Source organism: Ammospiza nelsoni, chromosome 5 (assembly GCF_027579445.1).
Source record: "Ammospiza nelsoni isolate bAmmNel1 chromosome 5, bAmmNel1.pri, whole genome shotgun sequence".
NCBI classification, from domain to species: domain Eukaryota; kingdom Metazoa; phylum Chordata; class Aves; order Passeriformes; family Passerellidae; genus Ammospiza; species Ammospiza nelsoni.
Window position 1 is genome coordinate 58,692,183 of NC_080637.1, and position 17,967 is coordinate 58,710,149.

General features: G+C 37.4%; 1 protein-coding gene across 7 annotated transcripts in view; it reads left to right on the forward strand.

Moving 5' to 3' along the window:
* PACSIN2 (protein kinase C and casein kinase substrate in neurons 2) overlaps positions 1 to 17,967 on the forward strand; it is a 55,936-nt gene that overhangs the window by 12,953 nt on the left and 25,016 nt on the right. For 5 of the 7 annotated variants that reach the window (XM_059471675.1, XM_059471674.1, XM_059471679.1 and 2 more), the window contains exon 2: positions 15,331 to 15,441. In XM_059471675.1, coding sequence (XP_059327658.1) covers positions 15,382 to 15,441 — 60 coding nt within the window. In that variant the 5' untranslated portion in view covers positions 15,331 to 15,381. Of the gene's footprint in view, positions 1 to 7,406; positions 7,522 to 13,010; positions 13,117 to 15,330; positions 15,442 to 17,967 lie in introns of those variants that run through there. The other 2 variants (XM_059471677.1, XM_059471676.1) reach the window with 2 other exon arrangements.

Here is a 17,967-nt window from a genome sequence, read left to right on the forward strand (position 1 = left end):
TATGCTGGTGCTGTCTTCCTTTGACTTTCACCTTTTCAGACACCAGAAGATGGGCAGTGGTGATGCATTTTAATTGTTAGTTGGAACCATGAGTGAGTTAGTAAAAGTAATTTTAAAGCTAATTTTGCTAGGACTTAGTCACAGCTGTGAGGCAGCACTAAACCTGTTCAAATGGCCTTCTTTATTGCTGCACTATTTTTAGGTTGAAAAGGCTATCTTTAGAAATGTCTTTATTTGGTGAATGTTGTAGGGATATAGTTCACATACTCTCCCACAAGCATCCAGGGAGAACTTTGAAAAAACTGTAGGACTCTTCTGATATTGCATAACAGTCATGCTGCAGTTCTAAATTGTTCCACTTGGTACCAGGCATCATTACTGAGAGCCTCAGAGTGAAGACCAACACAAGATTTGTGTGGCAACTACTGTATCTTCTTTTAGAAAAAGTTCTTACAGCTGAACTGCAGGTGGATGTTAGTTCTAACAAAATGTTGGCTAGACTGGTTTGGTGTCATTAAAATTCTTCAATTTGTGTATCAATAAGAATAGGGACACAAATATTTCTGAAAGAACAGCTGCCTTCCTTTGAAAGGAGTTTTAGGTGTCAGTGGTAGAAATGCAAGTCTGAAATAGTTTGGATTTAAAGCTTTATTCATGCCAGGGGATGTTACAATAAAAAAATGTTCATATGATAAAGAGCAGATAGTTATACCAGGATGTACCATGGCCAGGACAAAGACTAATTGTTGAGTATGTGTGTACCAAATGAGTGTTTTTTCTAGCCTAATTACCTGAGTATCTGCAGTTTGTCATGCAAAATAGGCCACAGTGAAAGACCTATGTCATTATATGAATTAAGTATAGTGTGAACTTTTTGTCTTGTACCAGTACCATAAAATTTTTCTTCACATATTAGAATTCATGGTTAAAGGGTTAGTGAATGGCTTTGGCTGCAGGATTCATCTGTGTAGCCTTGTACTTCAGCATAAGAAAAAAGAAAAATGGACTAAAGTTGTGCGTGTGCAGAAGGTAAAAAAGCAAATGAAATGTAACTGGCCATGAGAATGACACTCTAGGTTTTGTCTTTCAGGAGTAATGTCTTGTGAACTGGTAGATAATTGATTGTAGAGTCCCCACCACTGAAGACTTTGAAGCTGTGACTGGACAGGGTGCTGGGTGGTCTCAGCAAGGCTCCCTTTCCCATGAAAGACTGGACTAGAGAGGTCAGGCTGCTGCACAGTTCTGTGATCATTATAACTTGACAAATACTCTGCTGAAATATTTCTTGTGGGATCTGATTACTGTAGAGAAGTGTGGCTTTCAAACGCTCTTTGAAGAGATACTGAGTAATCCAGCCTCATCTGCTCCCAGGACTAGTTTGCAGTATCCTGTGACCCTCACCATAATCCTCATCTTTTCCCACTTTCATCAGTTATTGTGTTGAAGTCCCAATTAAAATCTGGCATTAAAAATGCAAACAGATCTAATATTTATCTTCTGTGGGCCTAAGAAGTAATGGATTTTTTTCCTGATGAAAACAAAGTCTGCTAGACTGTCCTCTGTCACAGTTAACTAGATCATCAATTGTCAGACTCAAATGAGCAGAATTTCCAATGCTAAAGTGTCACCGGTCCATGACAGGATCAATAAACTTCAACCTTCCTTGGTTTTAAATTGGCATTTTCAGATGGAATTATGGCTATAGGCTTTTTAAGATAGTGTGATAAATATAAAGTGGATATGAAGGTGTTTTCCCATGAAATATGCTGAATATTCAAATTCTTTGTAGCTCTTATGAGGTAGGAAATTTGTTGGAAGGTGCCAGGAGTTGGACATTTCATTTTCAGTTTCATAAATCACAGGATAGAGAATAAATGCATGTTGTCTAATGAATCAATATTATTAAGCTCTTGAATATTCTACATAGCACATTCTTTACCAATGCTATTTTTTAGAAGTAAAATATAACTGGTTTTAAAGTGTATTATCTGTTTTTATAATTTTGGGTGACTGATGCATCAACTAGATATTTTGCCTTGGTGAAGCAGCTTTTTTATCCTTCAGATATGGACAGTTGCACAGATTTTTTTCAGTATAAAATGAATTTCAAGTTAAACACAAAAGGAAAAAAAGAAACCTCTATAGAAGTATTTGTCTGTGTATCCTTCAGATTTTGTATATATCCTTCAGATACTGTACCACAGGTTAATAATACTTAATGACAAGAAAACCCCTACAGCTATATTCCCCATCTCTCTTTTGTGCCTTTAGTCTTCTCTTTTTAAATTACCCAACTGTCTTAAACATGACTTTGCCTGTTCTGCGATATCCTTAGTAGATACTCCAAAGTATATTTTAAAAATATTTTTTGCAGTTGTTCTTTCATGTGCTCTCTACCCTTAAGCTTTAGGAGTAGGGACAAAACAGCTGTGGTCTGAGCCATGATTGTGTGAAGGTTCCTTGTGACCCTGACTCTTCAGCTGTTGTGCTGCCTTTATTAGGAACAAGTGTTAATGAGCTCATGGCTGGAGTTACTGGAGGGATTCTCTTGGTGGGTTTGAGAAACTTCTCACCTTCTCCAGAAAGCTTGAAGTGACCAAGGAGTTACCATGGGTACTGTTTATTACTAGAGGGGGCATTAGCTTTGTGGGTTTAGGAGATTTCCTGGAGGTGGGCCTACTTTTTCTCACCATGTTTATATATAAAGGCTTTAAGCCTTCAGAACCAGAAGTGAGAAGTGTCTGTACTTGAGTTTCACAGGTGTTCTCAGCTGAAATGCTCTTGACTTGAATTGTGATGCTAAAGGGTGCGATTATGAAAAGCATCATGTGTGTTGTTTGTAAAATATTTTAAATAATATCTTTCTATATGCAATTTCAGTCATGTTCTCTTAATTGTCTAATGCTTTTCCCTGCAGTATTTCCAAGTCTTATATATCTATTTTATTCTACCATAAGATAAAGATAGTTCAATGTGGAATTTATTATTCATTGAATAAACACATCACTTGGTTTTCTTATTCTTGGGGAAATAGGAATCTTATTTTCAGTTCAACTTGAAAGGTATTTTTCTATAATTGAAGCTTTCATCTTGCAGCTGTTTCAGCTGTTGAATCATTTAATCCTTTTTTTGATTCCTTTGCTGCTCAGCCTCTTAACTGACAAGCCACGTGGAGATATGGCTTTATAGTGGCAGTCATATGTGGACAGGTGACTCATTCAGTAACCACAACCTATTTAATGGAGCACTGGCTGAGATATTATTGTGAGCAGGGACACAGAGCCCTGCCCACAGTGTCATGGTGCAGTTCTGTCTGTGTGCATTGTCACTCCACCCTGGCTTGGACAGGCCCTGGGGATATCCCAGCTGTCAGCTCAAGTACAAACCTTGGGAGGCAGATGTGGGATGGAATCGAGTGAGACATTCAAGCTGAACTCAGCAGCACGAGATCACTTGCTAGTGATAGTTACTGAAATCCCTTGGAGATGGACCCTGGTAGTGCCTTTTATAAGATGGCTGAAAATCTCAATGTGTTAAACAGTTCTAGGCTAAAGCTCTAGTTTATGTATGGGTTTATATATTTGTGTGCATATAGACCATTGCATATATGGTTTATGCACGTAGTACATATTAGAAATCCAGCTTAAGCTCTTCCTTTTGAGCATGTACAAGTTGGATATTGTAATTCAGAATGATTTTATTACATGATACTGACTTTGGTCTATTGAGATTGCTTCATGATATTATGCATCCTGCAAAAATACCAACTGAATTCTATTTTCACTTAAAAGATGATGTTGCATTTGAATGTAATGACTCCAGACTTTCTGAAGTCTAATATTAAGCAGTTTTGTGATCATGTGTAGAATGATTTGCAGTAAATGAAATAGCTTAAGAAATTTGATCACTTTATTCTGAAGCTATTTGTGCCTGCTTTCTCAGCTGTGAGTGTGGGTGTTACTGACGTATGAGTTCAATTCTAAAAGAAAAGAAGGTGTGTTATTGTACCTTTAGTAGCAATTGATTGAGAATCCTTGTGTAACCATTTAAAATGCTGAAGTTAGCAGCATACATGACAAAAAAGGCAGTTGTGCAATTCCTGCTTTTACTAAGACTTTGTTTCAATACTGTGATCAACTTTAGTCTTATTTGATATTAGTCTTGTGTGCTTGAATTTTCAACAGCAGGGTCTGCCCTTGAGAGAGCACTAAATTGAACTTGGTTGGAGTTACCTACCTTTCTTTTTTCTGTCTTCTGATTGTTTCCCATATGCAGGTTACATGCTGCTGTTCCAGTGCTCCAGTCAGTGATGGCACAGCTTTATTAACTGCAAAAACACAGTGGTGATGGTGTGAGCAAGAACTGTCAGCTCGTGGGGCCTCTTGTCCCACTTTCCTTGAACTTCAGTCCAATTTAGGTTGCAGAGTCGATGGCTGACCTACTTGTACTTTGGTCAAGCATTAATTTAAAATGACATTAAAAGCTTTCCTTTTCCTGAAAAGTGGCAGCATGGTAGAAAAGACTACTTTTTGTGAGGTTAGTTGACCAAATTTAAGCATTCATTTCACATTCTTATGTTTAGGGATTCTACATTTGATTGATTTGTGTGTATGAGAGCTGTGTAAAGTCACATAACTTGTATTCAGATTGCTGAAAATCATGGGGAAGCCTGGCTGCTCTGCTGTGCTTTCTTTTCTAAACCCTTAATAAGATTAGTGAAAAGAAAAACTCTCACCTTGTCCCTTGCTTAACCTGGATCTCATGTGCCTCTAAAGCAGCTCCTTGTTTTGCACACTGAAAACTCTTGATTTTTCAGTTGCATTATGGTTAAGGTAGGTGGAAAGTGTACTGTATGGGTTTCTAAAAAACCCCAAACAAACCAAAACAAACAACCCCCTCTTTCTCTCTTTGCTTGTCAAATTGCATGTACGGGGAAGGCCATTAAATATGATCCCTGATCCTAATATTTAAGTATGATACTTCCAGGTAGCTTAGACCAATGAGTTTAGCACATGGTAAGGAGCCAGTTCATTATATTTATTACCAAAAAAAAAAAAAAAAAAAAATTACATGTTTTAGGGAATGTTTAATTCTACTAAGTCAGCAGCTCATGTTTTATAGATTACTAAGTTGTAAGTAAAGGTCTTCTGACCTTGTTACAGTAATTACCATTTCAGGACCAGAAAATTTAATTGCCTAGAAACATGAGAAGACCTGCCTAAAGTTTACCTCAGATTCACTGAGCTGAAAATCTGTTTAAATAGAATTCAAGAGTTTCTTTTGTCAGTGACCATGTTAATGAAACTAAGTATTGAGTATTCTCTCCAACTTGAGCACAGCCCAGCTCTTGCACTGAGGTCGGGGCAGGAGCAGGTGAGAGGCAGGATCATCACGGTTTTATTCAGAGAACCGTGCAGTTTTTATAGAGTGGTGTGATCGGTTCTGTTCTATCAGTTCTGACTAACAGAAACATCTTGCTCACGCACTGTCCTTGAGAGGAACAGAAAAATAAAGTACAAAAACACCACCTGCAAATCGTTTGTAGTCAACAAGTTATCACATCTTTCCTAAAACGCCTCACAAGCCGCTGTGAGGAACGCTTGCCATTTCTCTCTCTCTGTCCCATGGCATCCACACCAAGCAATTTAAATTCTCCTAGTAGTTCTTTTGAAGCTGCATTCAGTTTGCTTTAAAATCTGGATTAATTTTATTTAATCTTAAATGTGGAATACAGTCACATGGTCTTTTGTGTTGTTACAGTATAGCATTGATTTTAAACACTTGAACAGATCTTTTATTGTTCCTAAATGAATAATTACTTATTTAACTTACTGTAAAGAAGGATAGCTGAAGTTAAATGTGCCTGTGGTTGTTTTCTTTCTGCATTTACAAGTTGTATTCTGAAGAGGTCTGTACATTTTGTATCAGTTCCAAAAATGAAATTGATGAAATGATGTATAATCTGATGACTGTCACAGCTGAAAATGTTGCTTTTAAGTTGTAAGGCCATCTTCTTTAGCAATTTTTACATTGATAGCGTTTTTCCCAAATGCTGAACTACCCTTTAATGTATTTTGAGAGTCAAAGAATGTTGCATGATGATTTGACCTGCTTTTTGTCAGCATGACTGTGGCAGTGAGGGGATAATCCCTGCAGAAAAAATTGGTAATTATGGAAACTACTGTTTAAAGCCTTTTCCCAGCTTTGATGTGAGCCAACAGTTATGGAAGTGGTCATTTAATTTCTGCTTTAGGGTGCTAGTCCTGGAGTACAGTTCTTTGCCAGCTTTGGCTGTTCCTTGAGCAAAAGCTATACTTGCAATTAATTTCTGGTGTTATAGGCTACTTATGTTGAGGATCTAGCTTAGAAAATTGCTGGGTTTGCTTACTAGAGAACAATCCATTCAGCTCCGAGGAGTTTTGTGTGGAAATGTGATGTCTCTGTACTGTTTATATCAAGTATAACATGAGCACATTGTGGTCTGTTATTTTACTGACTGGGGGTCTTCTCTTTCACCTTCAGCAATGTCTTTCTGAAACACTCCATAGGAAGGTCTGTTATTCTTTGTGTTTTTTCTTTATCCATGGTAAGGAAGCCATCACTTCCCCATTTCCTTTTATTTATATCTCCAAGAAGTGACAGAAAAATTCACTAGTACTTGAAGAATTCACAGATTTTCACGGGTTCACCCATGCAGGTTCCCCTGCCCCAATCAGCCTTCCTAGTTTTGCCAATCATAGTCATCTGTATCTCTCTAAGATAAGCAGAAAATGGGGTATTCTGGCATGCTGTTAATGCACAGATTTAGTTTCTAACGGTGATTTAGGCTTTGGAAACAAGTCTGTGTTAAAGACCAGGCTGAATTTGGTTCAGGTGAGGGATCTGAATTGGTTCTTTCCTCAAGTAAAGAAACTTATCTCCTCAGTGCAACCTTCAGATTCAGGAAGACTGCCCTGTTTCCCCTTCATTTAGGGGTTTAGATATAAGTCTATTCAATGCATGTCAGTATTTCATTAATTAATACTACAGCTCTGTATTTCCTGAGATGGAAAAGTACAGCTTTTGACTATGAAACACTGAAACAACACATCTGTTTCCTAAGTGACGCATCTGCAAAGTTGTGCCTACGTGTTTCACTGAAATATTTAAAAACACTCTCTTCCACTGAAGCCAGTTGTATGATTAAAAATACTTCCCTTTAAAATGGACCACCCATGATCTTACCTAAAGGTTATAGTACACCAAATATTCAGCTTTGCAGCTATACAGAACCATATATTGACTGAAAACCCTGGGTTATTTTGAGTGCTGCAGTGTGGAGGGGGGAGGAGAGGCATCAGCTTGAGCTACAAGGTTTCCGTCAGCCCACAGGAAGTGCTAAAGTACACGCTGATGAGAGAATTGTGTGCGTGGAAATGGAGGTTGGGCAGTGCTGTGCAGGTACTGTGGTTATCTGTGCAGTTATGCTGCCCAGCTCCATAGCTGGAAAAAATACAAGTGAACTAAGGCATGCCTTTTCAGGTAAATAGCTTGTAAACAGAATGTGGAATGACTTTGCAAACAACTGCCATAGTTGCTTTTTCCTACCAAAATGTACTCTACTGTGTCACAGCCGATACAAAAGTATTTTTGGCTGAATGTGATGATTTGTAATGTTTGTTTGAATGTAAGAGAGTGTGTTAATCATGTTTGGACTTATGGCTCTGAGCTCATACAGCCTGCTGTCCACAACACATATCCATTTCTAGAATGGTTATTGTATTGCTTTTTATTTATGTTCTTTTGTGAGGTTTCTGTTTTGAAGTAGAGCAGTGGTCATGCTGGGTGGTCACATAAGTAAGTTTTGATGTCTGAGGCAGTGCTCATTTTAATGTTCTATTTTGCTTATTAATTATAGGTCATTTTAGAGCAGTTGTGTGTTTGTCACTGCTGTCTGAAATTGTTTTGTCAGTGCAGCTGGAAATGCTGTTTCATGGCTCCTCTCCTGCAGAATCCATCAATATCCTGCTCTGCACTCTCCTTGTTTTTGCACTGTTGTAAAATTCTTCTGAAACTAAATATGAAATATATGTTTTAGACATTCCCCCTGACATTTTACAAAAACAAGTTTTCATTATGAGTGTACATAGCAAGCCATCTCATTCCACTAGATTAGGGAATTAAAGGGTCGGTTAAAGGGTCAATTATTTATTTTTAAAAGTATCTGGACAGTTAAAGATTTCTTGCTAACTAAATGCTTACAAAATGTAATTTGCAAGTTGAAGACATGGTATTTTGCTGCCTTTGTGCTTCTTTTGAAACAAACGCAAAAGCATATTTATATCAATTTTATTTATTTAGGAGGGATGGCAAGATGATATGGTTAATTTCGTTTTGGGAGACTGACAGGACATATAAATTAGTTCATGATATCACAGGTGTTACAAAAGTAAACATTCTGAAAGGGCGAAGACCTGTAATTAAATTAAAGTCCTTCCTGCATGTTTTAATTTAATCACTTGATCGTAAACAGTAGGAAACCTCTGATTTGAAAAATCAAAGATTATTTTAAAATATTATTTTAATTGACAAATAATCCTGAGTTCTTCTGCTGGTTTTCTGGCAGTAACATTTACTCAAAACCAAATTTTATGCACGTTTTTCCTTGCAGTGAAGAAAACATTAATGTGGATTTTTCCCTCTTACTTCCAGATTAAAAAAAAAAAAGTATAGTCTGAAAATATTAAGAATTGTTTTAAATGGATGCAAATATTTTAAAGCTCCCCACATCACTTCATCAACTTTGCCTCTTAGCTGGTATATCTATGCCATTTAAAGCATGTATTTTGTAGTGTTAATAATTTCTGTGGTCAGTGTCTAACTTTAAATAAAAACCTCTGCAAAGCCTCTGAAGGCAATTAATAGCTTCCCTGGTTAGAACAAAAATTGCACAATTAAAATAATACATCTACATGCATTGGCTTGTAAAGCTGAGAAAAAAAAAAAAATCCCCAAAGTCAATGTTGCTACTTCAGGTATCTCCTGGTTAATTGGAAAAATGCAGAGGGAGGCTCTGCTGACAGCATGTGGGAGCTCTTAGGGATGGTCAGGTCATGAATGTACAAAAATGCAGCATGTGTAACAGCAGCATGTCTAACCAGCATGTCTGGCCACTAATTATGGGGAGGGAGGACAGGAGATAAGAACTGCTCACTCCAGGGCTCTGCCAGTCTGCTTTAGAGTGCGAGAGCGCGGTTTTATTTTACAGGGGTGAAACAAATTGTGCAGGCTAAGAGTCTTCTTGAGAATGTTGGGTCATTGCCCCATGTTTTAGGTATACTTCTGTGCTGTGTGTTTTTCCAGTTGTTTGATCAGTAATTTCAAGTTTCATTTATTTAATAAAATAATCCATGATGACCAAAATGGCTGGTTTTACTCCTTTTATTATGCATCGTGAAATGTATCTGCTGTAAGATTGCATCTCACAGTGTTAATGTGCCTGAAGAGTTTAATTTTAGAGCCTGTCTCCTCTCCAGAGTTGTGGGGGATTTTTTTACATGTGGTAATTATCATAGAAGTTTAATCTCTTCAGTGATCTTCTGATGTGTGTTGAAACTATGGCTTGAATGTGTGTTCATGGCTTGTGTATTTGGGGCAGTGAATGTGTGCTACTTTCAGTGGTTTCACATTCAGCATTTAACAGACATAGGCATGGGCAAATATAATCCAATACCAAGGAGGTTGTTGTGGAACAAGCACCCTAAAACTCAGGATTTCCTTAATTGAGAAGTGCAGAGGGTTATGTTACTCAGGGTTATGAATGATGACTATGAACTGATAGCTTTTTGTTATTTAATGTCATTTTATGTTATTTGCTAACTGAAAAATGTCTAGGTGGCAAATTATTCAGTTACCCAAACTAGCAAATCTAGGAATAAACATTGCTCTGAGTCTCAGAGGAGTGTGCCTGGTAGGAAATAAGCTTGCAGAGTCTGTAACAGCATGCATTTCCTAGATTCCTTCCTTTAGTGCTCACGGTTCACCGAATAGGTTGCTGTCAACTTCTTTCCAAAAATCATTTGGTGCATGGCTCTGCCAACTATAACATAGTGGCTGAATTCCCCAAGAAACAGTGTTTCAATTTCCTTTTATGGACTTTTCTGTAGTGTTTGTTGCTATAGTTGTTTTCTCGATGGAGACCAAGGGATTATTTTAAAGCCCTGTGGAGGAGGGTGCTATTCTGCCTATTTTATAGACTAAAGAAGAGCTAGGCCCAAGCCATCAATTTGAGACTCTACCTTTAAAAATCTAAGGCCTAACTTCTGTTAATAAAATACAGTCATGTCTACTGATTGCAATTAGAAGACTTCACAGCATTGAGTAGCAGTGATTAATCATGGTTTGATGCATTTCTTCCCTTCACCCAGGGGCTGGAGTTTTTTGGTATCACTTGAATGTGTAAACCAAACCATTCTTTTTTCCTGTGTTTACTTTTCTTATTAATTCATGGACTTTACAGTGTCAGTAGCTGTGATTCTTAACAGCTTTTGTTACATGATTTCACAATGTTGCTAAAGAAGTTATGTCACTTTTTTCTATGTAAACAGTTTCCAACCTTGAAGAAACTGAGAACTCTTATAGAGCAAGTTCTTTGGACAAAATAGAAAAGAAAGTAAGATTTAAATTGCCTTATTTAACCAGAGAATGCAGTTGGGCATATTCATGGTAGGTACACTTGGTAGCAAATCACAGTAATTCACACTTAAAGCATAGATTGTATTTATTTCTATACAAGGAAGTCTTGTTTCCTTCTGTGTGGAACAAAACCTGAGACTTCAGTGAATAATAATGAAAAATATTATAGCTGAAAGTTCTTAGGAGCAGCTAATTGAAGTTGAGTCATACATACACATAAGTAATTCACTCCTTAGTCATGAAACTTGGAATCTTGATGAGTCAGATCCATGGCAACAAATGCTGTCATTCCAAAAATAAGTTTAAAAGGTAATGTTGACCAGGTGCTTTTCCCTTCTAGAGGCTGAGAGACCATCTCTGTCTCAGCTTGCATCTCTAGAGTCCTTGGAGAAAATGCGTGGCAGCACCATTTGGTTTTCTAAGTATGGATTCATTTTTTTCCTTCTGTATCCTGAGGGTAGTTAATCGCTGGAATAGGTTGCACAGAGAGGTTGTGCTGTCTCCATCCCTGGTGGTTTTCAAGATCCATCTGTATGAAAGCTGTGAGCAACCTGTGCTGATCATGCTTGGAAGATTGTGTCACTCTGAGATGTTTCTGTGTTGTGCACCAGTTTGTCACCTAGGGCCACAGTTTAGTGATGATTTAAAGCAGCCTATTGTATATGGGACTGTAATTAGATTTTTTTTTAATGCTCTCTTTTTGAGTATAGTGAAATGTATTTTCAAAATAAACATCATCTTCCAAAAGAAGTCAGAATGTTAAAATCTCACTTTAAATAACCCTACCTGTTTCACAGTAAGAGTTCATCAAAGCTATTTGTTATTAAAAGCCTGAGGGAGTTTAACTGAAGGATTTCTTTAAAAGCTTTTTCCCATCTTCCTTTTAAAAAATACCTTAAGAGAAATTTTGAGATTCACTGCATTATTTTAGCTTCTTAACAGTATGCATTTATTGCACCGAAATGCCCCCCCAATTATTTCAACATGAGCAAAGCTAGGAATTTTGCAAATTGCTTTCAAAGTAATATCAAAACCAACTTCTTGAGAGCAGAGGCAGTATCTTGTGTTCAGCTGCTTTTGTGTGTGGTATCTGAAGGTCTGCTTGCTCGTTATTAGTTAATATTTTCTGAAATCCTTGTGTGTTAAGCCCTCAGGATGTTTATAGCACTTCTTTTCACACAGTGGGGCACTGGCAGTGAGGAAGAAATTCAAGGTCTGTAGCGTAAAGCATGGCTAGAATGTTCCCTAAGAGGAAGCTTAAAAACAAAAAGCCACATTTATTTATTGAGGTCCATTTCCTTGTGGCAAAGATCAATGTATCCTAATTTACAAGAATTGCTTAAAAGTCAGGGCCAAGAAACTGGAGCCTTGTTTGTTTGCATCATTTCCGTAGCTATTACAGTATGTGCTGTTTAGGATGGAGTTACTTTCTGCACTTGGACTTTGTGGCTTATTTTTAGCCTGTATAAGCTCTTGTGGCTAAAGTGTCCTTGTGACAAAAGGCAGCAGGGGCTCTGAACTGGTAAGGCTTTCTCTGGGCTGCTTTTTTTGATGGCCACAGCACTGTGCTACTGTTTGCTTAGCAGCTGGGGGACAAGGAAAAGGTACTGAAGAGATGTGCCTGGAGTTGTGGAATGAGGAGAAAAAGAGTGGATGAAGCCAAACTGTTGTGAGAATATAGGAAGTGGGTGTGGGTACAGTGCTTTCTATGGAGTTATTGGTTCTGCTGCAATCCAGCTGACCACAGAACCCCCAGCTCTGTCTATGCAGGTGAATCTTGTGGAGAATCTGTGCAGAACTCATCTTTCTTGGTGTATCCATCTAAATTTTCTAGATTTTATGTGACATCTGTAGTTGTTCATAGGTTTTCTTTTATAGTAAAATGGAAGACCATGCAAAACAAAAAAAAAAAAAAAAAAGTGCAGTGAACTTTATTTGTGAAACCTCTGCAAATTCACTTGGAGGATAGGAGGACCAAACCCTGATGAAAAATGTGCTAAAGGCCTGGCTTCTGTAATAATTTTGTTTTGTGAGGGTAGCATGACTCATACCACTTAATGTTCCTATCTCAGTATACAGTTTATTTTTAAGTAGGGCTGTAAAAACAGTGTTTTTCTGTACCAGTTGTTGCTATGACTTCACAATGTTTCCCTAAATACGCTTGCTCATACTTTCTCACAGCATAGTATTTGGCACATTAAAACCTTAGTTCCATCAGTATTTCCTGAGTGCTGATCGTTTTAATGCTTCTATGGAAAAAAAGGATAACTCCATGTATTATGTAGTTCTAGATGAGGAGGAATAAAAGGGTTTTTTTAAAACCCAGTCACCACAACCTGTTCCTTTAAGAAAATGTTCCTGTGTTGAACTTTTTCAGTCTTTCCATGTAACTTTTCAGAGTAAATTTATAGGAATGATATAGTTTAAGCTATTTTGTTAAAGGTAAGTGGATGCTGTATTATTACTTCAGAACATTTTCATTGTCTTTTTTATCTGTAGTTGGAGGGAAAAAATACTACTAGTGTGGTTCGGGAGAGTGGGATGGATGACTACATGGGATGGGCTGAAACTTTAAGTTTATACTTCAGACTTTCTTTTTCCAAGTTGCTGAACTCTGCAGCTGTTAGACGGATCTTTTCCAAAAGGCAGTGAACACTTTGGTTGAAAGATCTTGCTGTAGAGGAGAAAAACTTCTCTCACCCTTCCCAACAACCTTCGGAACCTCATTCCTGCCTCGTTCTGCATGGCATGCCCGGCTGTTTAATTTTAAACCATTCTTATGAATTGGTCCAGCTAGTTGCAAGCTTACTGCAGTTTGGTTTCCTCCTTATACTGCTTTATAGCTGTCTAAAAAGGATGTGGAAAAATATACTTGTGTTATCACAGATGTAATCTTTGCTTTCCTCAATGTATTGTAAAAATTGCAAGGGATAAAATTTATCTGGAAGGAACACATTCCATGTAAAGGTGTGCTGCTAGAGAAACTGGCAATTGCATAGTGTTTAAACTTTTCCCTCTTGACTCAGTAAAAGCACGGGTGGAAAAGCTGTTTTTTTGTAATTACTAATAACACAATTAAAGATTGTTACACTAATATATAAAAATAATTTGCCTGTATAAGATGTTCCTTTCTAGTTTGCCATTTTGTAGAACCCTTAATATATTTTGGCTGTCTTTTAAAAATAGAATTCTAACAATTGATGTTCCTGTTGTGGTTTTTCATTCCATATTCAGCGTTAAGGTTATGTAAGCTTTTTGTGAATTGCATTACATAAATGAATTGGGTGAACAAATGATAAGGAGAAACATCTTTTCTTCCCAGCCAGAGTAATTTTGTTATGTTTGTGCTGCAACTGTCCAAAGAACTATTTTGTTTCAGTAGCTGGGTTTTGTTGTGGACAAGTGCCTACCCTTATGGCATGGTTATTCTCAGTGTATCCCAGAAATGCTAATTTAGTGTTGAATTCTCCTTGCCTGGGAGGCTTTCAGTGCTGTTTCTCTCAGCAGCTTGTCATAACCACTGGGCAGCAAGGTCAGATTTGGAGATATTTTCAGCCCCTTTTGGAGGGACCATGGTACTTTAGAGGAAGCAAGATTGAAAAGACAAAAAAAGGAGGGAGCTTCAACTTACAGACTGCTGATAAAAGTATTTATCCACCAAGGGGTGGATAAAATCTATTTACCTGTATATATCCCTGGTAGTATTAAAGATAAACTTGTCAGGAGACATCCAAACAGGGGAACCTGGTGAAATACCTGCAGAGATCAGAGAGGGATTTGTGTGTGTGTTTTGGGAGGCAGCTGTTTCCTTTCTCTCCTACCTCTTGGTCTCCAGCCCACAAACTGCATTTGTGAATGCAAGTGCCTGGATTTTTGTCTCAGTAATGTTTTTGATGTTAATCTTGCATGTTAGCTTAGGGTAACCCTAACCTTTTTCATACCCAGTCATTCATAGAGTCATCTGCTTTGATGAGGATAGATTATATTTTTCTTCACTGCAACTGTGTCTATAAAAGTGAAAATGCCTGAATTGTTAAAGCAATGACTTATTTCTAATAAAGCTCAGAATTTGGAGCTGATGGGTTTTCTGTTTGTTTGTTTTGCTAAAATAGAACAATGACAAGAAGACATTTATTTTTCTTTAAATCAACAAATTTTGGCCTTAAATATTTTCAGTGGGTTTCGTTGTATAACAGATTTCCGGTGGAAAAGGAATAGGACTCAGTGCAGGTTACTGTTGCAGAAGCAAAGGTCAGCTGATTGTCTTGTAGGAATGCTTTGAAAGTGGAGTAGTTAATGAGTAAGCATCTCACTGCTCAATCTTTTCTTTCAGTTATGATAGGAAATTTTATCATTAAATAAAATAACATCAAATTATATTTTATCATTAAATTATCATTAAATGAACTCAAGAGTCTAGTGAAATGTGATATATATAAGCAGATGCATTGAGTGTTTTCTGGACAACTTATGTCAGGATAAGAGCTACAAACTGTGGGGTAGAAGTTTTCTGTTCCAAAATGCACTGTGTGGTTACCTCTTTCTGTTTGGCATCTCTAGATATCAAAATACTGAATGAAGTTGCTTAAGATAATTTTTTTCATAACTTCAAAACTCCATTAATAATGCTCATAATATTTTTTCTTTTTTTTACAGATTCTGAAGGTGTTTAAGCTCTGAATACTTACAAGCTCTTCATACATAACAATGTCTGGCTCATACGATGATTCCGTTGGAGTAGAAGTTTCTAGTGATAGCTTCTGGGAGGTAATCCAAATGTTCTCTTCAATATTTTGATTTTATTTTTTACTTGTATTGTAGAAAATCTGATTTTTGTGCACTGTAAGTTGTGGAGAGAGCTACAATACAAGACACATTGGTTATTGTGATCTGCAGAAATAGCCTTCAGAGTTAAAATTACCTTTTGGATTTTGACCTATTTCTTTTGAGGGCTTTAATGCGCACAAACTTGAGCACCATCCACTTGGGTATGGTATGGAATTCAGAATTGAACCTTTGTCAGTTGTTATTGTCAAGGAAGGCCTTATGTGAGTAGCTTGTAAAATGATCAGTGTTAAATCTGAATTAACTGTTCCAAGCTACTGTAAATGTACATAAATTACAAAAGTAAGATACTGTGTGGATGTACTGCCTGTCTCGTCTTTTTATCTAGATAAAAATATAAGCTTTCTTGAGACAAGATATTCTTACCTCAGTGTTAAAACAGAACATACAGATACATACAGAAAGATAATATGAAGTACTTTGTAATATCAGCAATTTGTACTGCCCCAATCTGACAGAGACTTTCAGATGCTGTAATAATTTAAGCCCTGAAGAAAGGAAAATTCATAAAGCAGAAATATTTTTACAAAAACAAGCCTTTGAGTAAAAAGAAACGTTTGGCAGTGTCAGTACTGACACAATTGGAGGTAAGTACTCTCTCCAAATTAGCTGTATTCAGTAGGACAAACTTCTGCCATTTGAGAGGGAGCTCTTTTGAGTTTGAACAATAGCAAACATGAAAATGACTTGGGGGAACCTGTCTGAATTTACCAGAGACCTATGTTACACAGCTTAATTTTGGTGATCTGATATTGTACTTCCTTTGAAATGTAAGCTTTTCTGGACTGCTGAACTGTGCTGTTTGTGGTGACAGCATATTACATTTTGATGCAGATCTCCCATGTTTTTCAGTATATTCTCTAAAAGGCCTAATGCTAGTGAGGATCTGTTGAGTACAGTTTTTTGAGGAGATGATTACTATTATGTTAAATCTATCTGTCTTATTTATAAAGAAACTCTTTTGAAGTCAGTGTATTTTAAGCCTTGACCCTTTTTGTTGTAGGGGTTCTCTGTAGGACGGCTGCAGACAGGCTGTGAGACCATTTGATGTATAACCAAAAAGATTGTTCTTGTTAAAGTGATAATTGGAAAGTCATGGCAATCAGGTGAAATTCCAGGTGACAGGAAAGAGTGAAACATTGTACCTGGCTTTAAAAGGGGTAGAAGAAGAACCCTGAGAACTACTGCTCTTGGAGGTGTCTCTCAACTGGCTGTGATCCTGAACAATCTGAGCTATCACACCTGCTTTGAGCAGGGGATTGGGCTACCTGATCTCCAGAGGGTCCTTCCAACCTCAGTTTTACTGAGTGGTTTGTTTGATGCTGAGATAACTTCCTGAGCAGGCTTGCTTGCTAGAAGTGTTTCAAAATAAAATGAGGAGGCAGGCAGGAAAAAAGAATTCTGGAGGGATATTTTGATATGTGTTGGGATATTTTGATGTGTGTTGTGCATCGTATACTTGGCAGTAGAACATGATTTCTGGCTGGCTGTTCTGTACCAAGCTGTTGTCTTCCATCAAATAATCATGTCTGGAAGAATAAAAGCTGAGTGAATAAGAATGAAATTTTCTGTAAACTAGGATGGTTATGTTTGGACAAATTTTAACTCAAAGAATTAAATCAGATAAAGGGATGATCAGAAATGGCAATTACCTTAAATGAGGGCCTTCATGAAGGTTTGTTTAAATGTATTTGATCGTTATTATAGGTGACTTATTTGTGTTTGTCCTATTGGTGACTTATTTTACATAATTTTGTAAATGCTACTACTTACTGTTTCCTTGGACTTGTCTGTGTATTCTTTCCAAAAGGTCAGGACTGCAGTCTGTTTCATAAGCAATGTGAGTAGACTAATGTATAGTGCATGAGCTTACCTTTCTTTATCCTAGGATATTTATACCTTTCTTTATCCTAGGAAAAGGAAATTTTGGACTTCTGTATAGCAATTAGTTGGTTTCTTTATAGATTTTTCTGTGCTTTCTCTTTTTTGATGTATAACCACAAAGATTGTTCTTGTTACAATGGTGCTTGGAAAGCTTTGGCAATCAGGTGAAATTCCAGATGACAGGAAGGAATGAAACATTGTACCTGGCTTTAAAAGGGGTAAGAAAGAGGACTCTGGTAACTACTGACCTGTCAAACTCACCTCTGTGCCTGGGAAGATCATAGGACAGACTCTCTTAGAAACTCTGATAAGGCACAAGGAGGACAGGGAGGTGATTTGAGACAACCAAGGGCAAATCTTGCATGACATGACCAACCTTGTGGCATTTTCAAATGGAGCAGCTCCATCAGTGGGCAAGAGAAAGGGTACAGGTGTCATTTATGTGGATTGCTGTAAAGCCTTTGACATGGTCCCCCACAACATCCTTCTCTCCAAGTTGGGGAGACATGGATTCTGTGAGTGGGTTGCTGGATGGAAAAGGAATTAGTTGGGTGGTTGCATCCT